The sequence below is a fragment of the Dromaius novaehollandiae genome, chromosome 13 (genome assembly GCF_036370855.1).
Source record: "Dromaius novaehollandiae isolate bDroNov1 chromosome 13, bDroNov1.hap1, whole genome shotgun sequence".
Taxonomy (NCBI): domain Eukaryota; kingdom Metazoa; phylum Chordata; class Aves; order Casuariiformes; family Dromaiidae; genus Dromaius; species Dromaius novaehollandiae.
The window spans coordinates 10,286,890-10,299,354 of NC_088110.1; the positions used below are offsets into that span (position 1 = coordinate 10,286,890).

Sequence of the window (12,465 nt, forward strand, 5' to 3'; positions counted from 1 at the left end):
CTGGATGAGAGCTTTGATCTTAAACAAGATCCTTAGCTTCTATCTACAGCTAGTAATTTTACTTCATTAATTGCCATTGCTGTATTTAGTGTATTTACATATTATAAGCATTCAGTATTCTAACATATTACTGTAAATACTCAGCCTAAGGGTCACATACTGCGGTATACTTTATTATCAGGGCCAGAAGTAGTAAATGCTTACAAATATTTTGCATTATATTTGCATAGGGATGGAAAAGAAGGAGGCCATGAAATAGTGCTGCTATATTGCCAGCCACTGTGACTATATGACTTAGAAACAAGAGAATCAAGAATTAAACTCATTTGGGTAAAAATTACTTCTTCTCTTCCCTTCTCAAGGATTACTATACAGAGCTTGTACTCCAGAACTGTGATTTCTTCAGGATATATCACATTGCTAAATTAAACAAAAGCAGATTTTGCTAGCTAAATATTAAGAATTGGCATATGCGGTAAGAGGTTCCTCAACCAAAACAAGTGCCTTTCTTCTTTTATAGACTATTGCTTTACATAAGTGTTTTTCTTTGCAAAAATCAAATTTGCATGCTTGCAGGAGACATTTGATCATGATTTTTTTTCCCGTAGGTGGGCAAAATATTGGAGTGAACCGCATTTCTCCTACCCAGTGTGATAATTGGGTACGGACAAGTAATGGAGGACACTTTGCTTCACCAAACTACCCTAACGTGTACCCACCAAATCAAGAGTGCATCTATATCTTAGAAGGTACAGGCTCCATTTCTGTTTTATTGTGCTGTAATCTTACTGTCAAATGGATAACACTGAACTGTTACGACTGTTTCATTTTACTGTATTGTCAAGTAATGTATTGTATAAGTAAGGTATATTGGTAACATAATCAATTCTGCAGTCATTTCACTGAGAAAGAACTTGAATTTGCTCTCCAAAGTAATAACAACAAACAAATAGAAAATGCAAACACTCAGGAATTAACAATATGGAATAAGACATGTCTCATACCTAGTAAGAGCAGCATCAGATCCACTCTAATCTATGAAGGCACAGAACTAATGAGATAAAAATCGTAGCTTAATTGTTATCTTACTATCACTTTCAATGTTGCTGTGGTTGAAGACCATCTTCAGCATTTACCAGAACATATTGTATTGTTCTAGGGCCATCTCACAGGCAGAAAACCTTTATGCTGTCTTTTATTAATAAAAAAAGACACATCTGACTGGCACCATAGCACTTTACTAAAAATACAGAGGTATGTTAGCACTGCCAAGGTCACTATTAAAGTTACGTGACAGGGACAAAAAAAATTCATTAACAAGAAAAAACACTAATGGGAGTATCCTGGATAAAGACTGCAAGCCTTGGGACACTAATTATTTTTTTCTCTTATTAAGATGCATCCAAAAAACCACTGAAGCAAGCTAAAAACGCTAGTCAGCTTTTTCATCAGATTCATATCAATTAATTAAAATATTTCAAGTAACATGTCAGTGAGGTTTTACTTGTGCAGTCTACTACTGGTTAATAGAGACTATAATTTTTGTTCGTATGCATGCATTTCTAGAGTTTTGTATCTTCCCTGTAACTGAATGCCTAATAGAGCAGATACCCCGACCAACTTCAGAGTTGGGACATACCAGATCCATTGCTGGACCTCCTTTGTGCAAGGCAGTTTCCACAGGGCACAGAATCAGTTTCCATGCCTTTATCTTCACAATCAGTGTACAGAAACATTGAGAGAACCTCACTGAGACACGTGCACTCTACAGTGCCTGGCTAAGATGCGATCCTTCCTGCAGATCACTGCCAATATGTGCAAATTAGCAGGCACAACTAACTCATATCTGAGTATGGCATCACATCTAAACAGTCTAGAGATGTATAAATAAATCCTTTTGGCATCCCGAAGAACCTGACAGAATTTGCTTCTTTAATTGTACGAATTACTATCTGAAAGCTGATACAGCACAATAAATGACAGGAACAAAAAACACTGAAGTTATGCATACAATATAAAGTCCAAGTTCCAAACCGGGATGCAGTCTACAAATCTACAGATGCAAAAGTCAGGTCAAAAAGTAGCCATAGCTTTACTTCATCAGGGTTTAGGGGGCTAATCCAAATTCTGATGTTAGGCTGTTACTGGTTCAGACCTATCAACATTTATAATCACCTGCATATCGATAATATATATGACACACTTACACTTTTCTGAACAGTCTAAAAAAAGATGTCTCCTGCTACATGGGCCAATGGATCTCCATATTTGGCTTATTTTTTAGGAAATATATCAGTGAATTGGTATCTTTTTCTTTTCCATTCTTTTCTACATCTCTTGATGTTTTGTGCTCTTTTTTTGTACTTTGCTTCCACAGAACACTGATTTTATGTTATATTTTAATATGAAAACGTGTTTGAATACTTTTGCATATATGTTAATATCTGTTACAGGTGCTGCTTTAAGTTTATGCAGCTTCTGAATGCTTAACTTTTCAAGAAAGATCAAACAAAAAAATCATAAAGTTCTATGGAACAGCATCTTCTACACAATCATAGTTTTTGAACTTTTATTTCAGTATATCTGAGTTTTTATGGCAGACTGCTGATTTTGAGAAGTGTCCAGTATCTCTTTTTTATCTTGCTGTTTTGGAGGTTCCCTCTTGATTATTTCATATCTTCATATGTGTTTTATATATCTTCATTTAATACTTTGCTCATTTTTTTTATGCCTAGCTGCTCCGCGACAAAGAATTGAGTTGACCTTTGATGAACCTTATTATATAGAACCCTCATTTGAATGCCGGTTTGATCATCTGGAGGTTCGAGACGGACCTTTTGGTTTCTCCCCTCTCATTGATCGTTACTGTGGTCTGAAAAGTCCTTCACTAATTAGATCAACAGGGAGATTTATGTGGATCAAGTTTACTTCTGATGAGGAGCTGGAAGGAAAGGGATTTCAAGCAAAGTACTCATTTATACCAGGTAAATATGTCTAAAATTCTGATTGAATTAATGATCACCTGCTCCCATTGAACCTTGTTTATGCTGGCAGTCTAGAGCTGTCGTAAGTGCTTCTGAAGTCAAAGTTACAATGTGATAGTTAGAGGTGTCTCAGTCCTGCTAATCCTACGACACACTCAACTAAACTTTGGAAGATTGAGCAAAGAGAATTACAGGCCTATACTTTCCTAGTGAAGAAGTCAGTTGATCTTTTTCACACCTCTTCCACCACTAGTGGAAACAGAAGGAGCATTTACATAGACTAGTGGCTGGCATTTTCAACAGCCTGTCTTCTAGGAATAAGGCATGATGACAAAAATACCTGAAGCCAATCTACACTAGCACTTGCAGCCAGATAAAAAAAATTTTAAATTACCAGTCTGAAAAGTCAGAGGAAATATCTATATAGTCTAAGCCTCAGCTATTACTATAACTAGATTCCCCTCAAACCACAAACAGATTTGTTCTTCAGGCAAAGTACTGTGTAGTTTACAGGATATGGAGGGGAGTATAATATGCTGACAGTGACTTTAGATAGACAAAAACTGCATCTGCTCTGTGGGGCCACTTAAAACTAGTAGGGCATTCTTTTTACAAGACAGTTTGATTTGATCTCCTTGTGCAATGCTTGATTGCTATACCTCATAGATACTGTACATGTATAGTTATGAACATTTTATTGTCCTTTGGGACAAAAGACAATATAGAATTGTCAGCTATTACTACTACTATAAATGTATATGCTTGTATAACATTTTTATTTTCTCTTTACCCAACTGTCTTTACTCCTAGAGCACATGAAAACACTATAGGTAATTATATATTACTGCTTATAGAACTGTATACCCTGCTAGGGATTTAAACTTGGAAACTTCAGATTAACATGGTGACCAGTCCACTGGGAATACTGTGCTAAAATGTTTACATAGGGACAGTACCTCTGCATTTTGCTAAGTCCATTTCTAAAGGCACTTCGTTAGCATCATTTTCAAAGCTGACTTAGCCTAGTCCCAGGCTGAGGCTTTAAATATACATTTAAAATGTATATTATTTTCACAATAGATTGTAGGAACTGAAGGATGAATATTTCTTCTTTCCTTCCTCCACATTTGCACAAAGTAGGGTAAAATATTTTGGGACCATGAAAATGGAGGGAGACATGCACACCACCCTCACTTTTACACACTTGGCATTCAGTTCACAAAGAAGGTTGAAAATCTCTTGCAGAATTTTGCAGACAGTAATCATAGATTTCACTATAGGTAGCTAAAACAGAGGAGGGTAAAGAAGGCATTTTCTTAACTGTACTGAGTCTTAAGCTCAGGATTTTTGCATTTTAGTGGAAGTGATAAACTCCCTATACAGAAAAATATTTAGAGGATCATAGAAAGAGCCAGGTTCTGGATGTTCCATTTGGAAAAGGATTTTGTCCAAAATGGGCACACACTTTTGTATGAACTAGTTCTTTCTTTGAATAGACTAAAATTTAACACATACATAGACGCTATAATGTGCCAAAACATCGTGATTTTCTGTGCCACACCTGTGTGTGCCCATATCTTTTGAGTTTGCATAGTAGTTTGTAAGGAAACACTAACCTTATCATTGAAATGTTAGCCTTGGACATCCAAGCCCATTACAGACCCACTTTAGCCAAAACCTAGTCTCAGTAAAGTCAAAAGCACCATCATTTAAACACTGTGAAAAAGTATATTCTTAACTCACTAGTAGTATATATAGATATGTACCGTATATATAGATGTTGCACATAGAAGACAAGATTAGAGGAACAACCAAGGCTAAATTCTGCTTTCATAAATAACATCTAGAACTGTGCTAACGAAAGAGGCATGGGTACCCAAGAGAAAAATATGATCTTTGGTACTGAATTGCCTTTCTTTATATTATTAATAGCAATTCCAAAATGCTGATACATTCTACTGCACTACTGAACTATTCCAGCTCAAATGGTACACAGCTAGACAGACAGCAGTCAGTGAAAACTGGCACAGTTGCATACCAGAATGTAGAATGATATGGCAACAAAATACTGAATAATACTTTTTGGTGTTTTGCTGGACATCTCAGCTGTCACTGTTGTACTACCTTATTCAGATATGGTCAATTATTGTGGAATGATGCATCAGCTAAAAGAATTACCCTCCAATTGATTCAGTAAACTTTCTGGCAATTTTTACTGTGACATGATAAAAAATGGACATCAGATTATACTAAACCTTGAAATTAATTCTAAAGCATTCATAGCCTCTGTGATTCATGACTTCTTTCTCTTACAGATCCTGACTTCACTTACCTGGGAGGTATTTTAAATCCCATTCCAGGTCTAGTATTACAGTACCAATTTTTTTATATATGAAATTTTGAATTAATGTCATATTGCATTTAACAGCAAGGTATATGTTCTCTCTAGACTGCCAATTTGAGCTCTCGGGAGCTGATGGAATAGTGCGTTCCAGTCAAGTAGAACAAGAAGAAAAAACAAAACCAGGACAAGCAGTTGACTGCATATGGACAATTAAGGCCACTCCAAATGCTAAGGTGGGTTTCATTCATATAATTCAGTATATAATGGGCTTCCAAGTCATTAGTAACAGGTAATAAGTCATTAGCTGTGATTTGCATAATGTCTCACTTTCACTGAAATTAATTATGTATCAGTGGCTTAGAAAATCCAGACAGATGATTGTTTCTGAAATTAAACTTATACAGCAAGTCCACAACTGTTTTCTTCCTAACATTTGAAATATAAAATAAATCTGAAAACTGTTTAGGCAATATTTTTCAAGGGCCTTTGACTTGGCCTATTTTATGGGAAAACTACAGGCAAAAATGCTGGCTGAAGACTTTGATAAACTCCAGCAAATCTTGCTGCCATGGTTTAAAATTTTACTGCCAGCAGTTCTACTGGGAATCTGGTTCTGTTCAAAGTCAATAGAAGACATAGCTGCTCCTCAGCCAGTCTTATTCACAATCTGGCACCTTAGCTAAAACCTATTTTCATCAGCAGTATGAGATAAAATAAAGGGCTTTACCTGGAAATGGCTGAGGCACTGGCACTCCTTCTCTTCCAGCTTTGCTAGAGGATCATGTAATCTTAAAGTGCCATAATAAAATTTGCTAGAACTTTTCTGCCCAAGCCCTAAAGGGGCATATTAGATGTTAGAGCTAAAAATCAGCATTAGATACCTAAGTAACTAACATTTATGATTAGGCTCGCAGAACTGTAGTCTGCTTAAGAAAACAGCACTATCTTATGCTCATTATAAACAACTTGAGCATTACTGTTGGGCAAAGAGAAGGATAAAGTCCTATTCATAATTCCAAAATATAATAGCTTTAGCCTGCTTTCAGAAAGAGGACCTATGTGATGTTACAGAATCACCTACTTGTTAATTACTTATGAGTTGCAGTGAAGAATACACAATTTTTTTTCCAAAAGCATGCCCATTTGTAATTTTGCTTCTAAGTGTGTGTGTTAAAGTGAATACCACTGTTTGAATGTACCACGTGTACATAAAATCAAAAAATATTTTAAATAGCATTGTCTGCCAAGATCACAAACATACTCTATGCTTTCTTGTATACTCCTAAGGGTTAACTAACCAGCCTTATTTTCCAACTTCCAAATTAGTACTACAACAGCAACCTAAACAATAGTAATAAGAGGACAGGACAAAAGAGAAACTAAAACTGTATTAAGGTATCTGAGCCTTTGAGGAAGTGACTCAACTCCCAAGAGCACTATACTAGACTAAGTAATGGTAGCAGTTCTTCCAGAAACAATAATAAAACAATTTTCTTTCTACATTTCCACCTGAGTGCACTGAGTCTAACTCTTAAGTATTTTAATAAATTATTGAATGTTGCCAGAAGGCAGAGTTCTAGTTGGGTCAGTCTTGAGATTAGATCATCATCCTAAATTATTGAGTTAAAACATTACAGAAAAATAACTCTTGGTATTCTGACAGTGGTTTCTCAAACTTCAATTCTGGCAGAATTACAATGATAAAATACAGTACAGTCTCATAAGAAAAAAATCAACATGGAAAATTCTTAATTTCTTCAGTTTGATTTTGTAATACAATAAAATTGTAAAACTGACACAACTGCAGCAATGAAAGGACTTTTAAAAGTCTGCATAATAGAAATTTAATAAATTACCTCCAGGTTTCATAAAATTACTAGAATAGTTTCATCAACGTAATCCAAGAGTGAAGACCTTTTACATCTTATCCTCTCTGGGCATCTGAAGCCTTGACAAAATCTACTTGCCTGGCACGCTAGCCAAAACGAGCTTTTGCTGAGCTGAGCCCTTTTAATGGATTTTTTCCTTTTGTTTTCATATGCAGAATAGACCTATTAAAAGCATGCTAATTTATTTTTAGCTTCCATTGTAATTTCACAGCAGATATAGAAAGGCAGTCCTTAAATGAAAATAACATGTTTCAGACCAAATACTAGCACCCGCAGCTCACTCCCACATCCCTGAGACATGATGTCAATGGCAGACAGGTTCTCAGCACAGCCGAGAGTTTCTGCCAGTAAATCTGACAGAGACAGTGGCAAAAGAAATGTATTTACTGAATATCACTTTGCAGATCGTGATGCTGAACACACACACACAAAGTCACAAGGGAAAATACTTACATATAACAAAGTACTATTTTCTCAAAACAGAGTGAGATGAAGCATGAGATAATATGGCAGAGGCTGCACCTCCTCACAGCATGTGCAAGGGGAGAAAGTGCTAGCCTCTGCAAAACACCAGGAAAAAAGGAAGCACCAGAGTGTACAGGTGTTACCAGTCTGTCACTGTATTTTTAATACTGCCTGTTAGGCGTATGGCAGGGAGGGATTGTTTTTTCCACACAAAGGTGTTGTTTTTGTTTAAATGGATACCTTCAAAAGGAATTTTTAGAGTTTAAGGATGGACTTTTCATGGTACTTAGGTGGCTCAGTTACAAACCTCAGCGTGCACTGGAATTTTGAGAATTCCAGTACAAACATATAAAGAATTTAAAAGCCCTATGATCTTTCAGTGTGTAAGTTCCAACTGAATTACAGTTTCTTTCACAAGCTTCCTGATCCAGCAAGATAAATATTTTGCTAACTCTTCAAGTGCCACCTTAGTCTTCTAATTTCCTTGCTACATATAATGATCTTCCACATACATACATGCCTTCTACTGGGTTATATTCTACTTTTGGAAGATTTAAGATTGGCTTAAATAACATTAACTCTTTCTAAATAGACAATTTACTTATTCTCCTCCTTCCGTTTTTATCCATATCATTTGTGTTTTCATGGTTTGTGTCTTCCATAACACTGCTACAGTTCAGTAATTAGCCTCCAGCCTGAAACTACACATTTTAATTTTCTTATTTTACGTCAGAGCTTTTCTGACTAGATTCCTTCTCTTTTATTTTTCACACTGTTTTTATGAATTAAAAAGAAAGGTAAGAGAACAGTTCAAAATACTAGTCCAAATTCTGTCAGCATATCTATAGGTTTCTTGTATTCCTTCTAGAATAATAGAGTGTACATTTAACAAAGTTGCTTAGAGCTTTATTCAGCAATAGTGTGTTGCTTTTCAATTTTCTTGCAGAGGGAAGGGGAATACATCAGAGTAAACTGTTAACTAAAGATTGCTTTGGGGAGTGGGGAGAAGTAAAATATATAGAGATACTTGAGACAAATTCCAAGTGATATCCAATACTGACATTACATTTTTAATGCATTTTCATGTAATTTTAAAAACATTGTGAATTGAGTTACACATATGTATAAGGGGACAGAACATCTTTTTCAAGATTCACCAGTAAGCTAAGAAAGAAAATTTTCTTCTGTGTATTACTTTTCCTGGAGACATCCCTTTCTCTTTTCTAACAGATTTATTTGCGATTTCTGGACTATCAAATGGAGCATTCGAATGAATGCAAAAGAAACTTTGTTGCTGTATATGATGGAAGCAGCTCTATTGAAAACCTGAAGGCAAAGTTTTGCAGCACTGTAGCAAACGATGTGGTGCTGCAGACGGGGACGGGCGTGGTACGCATGTGGGCAGATGAAGGCAGTAGACTAAGTAGATTCAGGATGCTGTTCACTTCATTTGTGGATCGTAAGTAGATTTTAAAGTACCTGTTCTCCTGGTAGCAGGGTACTTCAGGTATTTAAGGAAAAGCACCAGCTGTATATTATGCAGCAGGAATACACCAAAAAAAAGTTGTTTCCCTTTCCTTCACATACAGCTAGGTAAATTTAATACTTGCTTTGGTATAGTTATGTGCACTGTTTCTGAAGGAAGGCTTTCCTTCTCTGTTAAAAGGATTATTTTTCACTTGAATTGAATAATAATACAGCCTTAGGCAAAGTTCTTCCCTCAGAGCTCTACGAACAAGCACAGACTTACGTAAAAGACAGCAACAGGACTAAAGTGCCCTCCCTCACTAGCACCTCACTTCCACTTCCCTGCCAGACACCACCACAGGCTCTTCTCAGCCCACACTCAAGGTTCAGATGGCTAGAAAATACATGTAAACCTGCAGAGTTTGGATCTTCTTCCTATCCACACAGCCCTACCCTCCAGCTTCAGGTCTGGAACTGCACCCACTGCTGCTACCTCCTTCTCCAACGTGTTGTCACTCTAAAAATAGTATTCTCACATGCGCTCCCTCAGCGAAGCCCAGCTATGCTGGGCAGCTGTGGTTGAGGCAGTTAAGTTCAAATTTATTAAGCAGGCTATACTAGGAGCAGGGCTATAAATGTTATTCTGATTTTGCATTTGGATTCCGCAGCCTGGGTTACAGAGATGATCATTAATCTCATCTCTTCTTGAAAGCATGCTTTTTGCGAGATTTTCTCCCGAGTTCTTTCTCTAAGAACTTAATTGAATTCTGCTGCCTCCCATGTTTACAAAGGACTACACTGTCCACATTGCAGAACCAGAAAACCAAGAGGCGGCACCTTCAGAAGCGGCACCTTCAGCACAGAGGTAGACACAGTTTGGAACTGCAGAGCAGATCTGCAATACATTGGCAGAGTGGAATAAAACATATCTGCCATTTAACTTCAGGAAATCAAAACTACTGTTGTGCTAAAGGTTAAGTTTTCAGTAACTTTTGCTTGTAGAATAAACAGTACAGGTTTGGCTTTAAAGAAATAATTCTTTGGACAGTACTAACATATCTGTAGCCAGTCCTGAAAAAGATCCTGGTCACCACCTTGCAGAAAAGTTCAAGTTACAGGTAACAGGTAGATTTTTATATTCTGTTCCATGAAACAATAAAGTTTAACACAGGATAAAAGTTACTTTCTGTAAAATAATCTTTGGAAAGTGACAGTGATTTTTAAGAAAAATATCATACTGCTTACTTTATGTACATGATAGTAAGAAGCAGTAACATCCTTCTGAAACTGATCTATTGTTTAACATAAAATAGGTTAAATAGGTTAACCTAAAATAGATTGAACAAAAAGATAGGGTTTAGTAAACTTTTCATACTGTGATTTTCATTAACTACCACTTTTAAGCGCTACTTGCTTGTCAAACTTCTAATTGCTTTTCCAGTACTTTTTATTTTTCAATATAATTATCAGTATTAGCAATAGTGTAAGTTATTCCAGCTTTCAGACAGAAAATGCTATGAATTTTGCCAGAGGAATTATTGATTTATTTTGAAAATATTGATTTTTTTTTTGAGTATAAGAGGCTGATACAATGACTACTCCTAAGCTTAGATAGCTTTTCAAATTTAAGATTTAAAGCAACTCTAAAGTCATTGCCAAAAGAAAGTCTGCAGACGTATGTGGTTGTTCTTATTTATCTTCTAACTTGACATACTAGCTTTTTCTTTTCTCATAGGGTAATTCAAAAGTATGGGTCTGAAAAATAAGTTTCATATATTTTTAAATAATCTAGTGCTAAGCAAATATTCTAACTGAAAATAGTGAATCTGTGCTTATCTTCTTTTCAGATCATTAAGCTATTTATAATTATATGAAGCCAACCATGAAAACAATCAATGTTTCTGAAAAGATTTACATAAATGAACTAACTGTGCATGACAGTCACTTCACACATACCTGGTGCTGCTTGCAGATTTGACAAAGTAATTCCGCTAACAGCAGTGTTAAAAATCAATGTATTTGATTTCTGGCTTGATTCAATACATGAATAATGCTAGATATTAACAACACTGAACATTGCCCCAGTCTTAGGAAGCAGTTACGAGAAGAGTCCAGCTATGTCCTTGAAGTGCTGTACTGGACCCAGTCAATCATCGTGACTGTTAGAGAGACTCTACTCTCCAAATAACAAGCAACAGAAAATGAAGTCCAGGTGTCCCATCTTTATGAATGTGTGAACATAAGCCATTAAAGAGACTACGCAGGAACATAAGCTACAGACTGTGATGCGGGATGGAGAAGCAGCAGCAGAATGCATCATTCAGAAAGATACAAACATGAAAAAGTTTCCCTATACAGGGAAATAAGGAAGGGAATGTGTCTTGCATCATAATTCTTTGTCTGCTATTCCAGAAGCGGTGCAACTCCATATGGGTCCATGCTGAAACATCAGCAAATACACATGGATCCTTATCAGCCATTCTGGACACCACTTCCGTACATCTTACTTTCTCTCACAGTAAAAAATATTTTTAATAGACATTGTAGCCTGTTACATACATATCCTTTTTGAGCTATTCTATATAAAAGATAAATTGGACCATTATTTATAAAGCAAAGCTTGCACATTCTTTCCAAATTGAGAAGGAAGGACTACCTAGATATTTTTCCCCGTGCATGCCAAGAGGCCAAAGTCTTGGAACCAAATAGTAGAGTGTCTATCATACACCTACGCTATTTAATATATAACTGACTCCATTTATAATAGACATTTCTGTGATAAAAATATCACATTACTGAAGCAGAGAAAGGGAACACCAACTTCTTGTCCAATGTCCTGAAGCCATAAAGAATTCACTATGTATATTATACAACATCCTGAAGAGATTTTTTTTTTTATATATTTAACATGAAGAACATGCATAGATATATAAAATCTTCTTTAGAGGAACTTTGTCGTTAATTTATTTCTTCAAATTTCTAACTATAGCTAGATAGGTAAAAAAGCTAAACTGTGCTCTCTCTTAATCCCTGCATTAGCTCTAATAGAAGGATCTAAGAGCTTTGATTCACAAGCAGGAATGACTTATGTGCCTGCAGTTACTGAAATCTCTTGCAATTACTGAAACATTTACAGTCCTGTGCAAGCTGAAATCTGATTTGCCTTAACATATTACTGGGCTCTAAAATGCAGATGTTCAGGAACTGCTTCAGAACCAGCTATGCCATCTACATAGCAGATGCACAGCAGATTGAACAAATATATAATTGACGGGAAGCATGTGATTAAGTATTTTGTTTTTAAAGATAAGTATTA

General features: G+C 36.0%; 1 protein-coding gene and 1 long non-coding RNA gene across 5 annotated transcripts in view; one reads left to right on the plus strand and one right to left on the minus strand.

Moving 5' to 3' along the window:
• The window catches only part of LOC112984406 (uncharacterized), a 106,283-nt gene that overhangs the window by 52,201 nt on the left and 41,617 nt on the right, over nt 1–12,465 (minus strand). The gene's annotated exons all lie outside the window — the stretch shown is intronic.
• NETO2 (neuropilin and tolloid like 2) overlaps nt 1–12,465 on the plus strand; it is a 32,316-nt gene that overhangs the window by 13,833 nt on the left and 6,018 nt on the right. For all 3 annotated transcript variants that reach the window (XM_064519592.1, XM_064519594.1, XM_064519593.1), the window contains 5 exons: nt 609–749; nt 2,736–2,984; nt 5,300–5,344; nt 5,434–5,561; nt 8,913–9,141. In XM_064519592.1, coding sequence (XP_064375662.1) covers nt 609–749; nt 2,736–2,984; nt 5,300–5,344; nt 5,434–5,561; nt 8,913–9,141 — 792 coding nt within the window. The remainder of the gene's footprint in view (nt 1–608; nt 750–2,735; nt 2,985–5,299; nt 5,345–5,433; nt 5,562–8,912; nt 9,142–12,465) is intronic.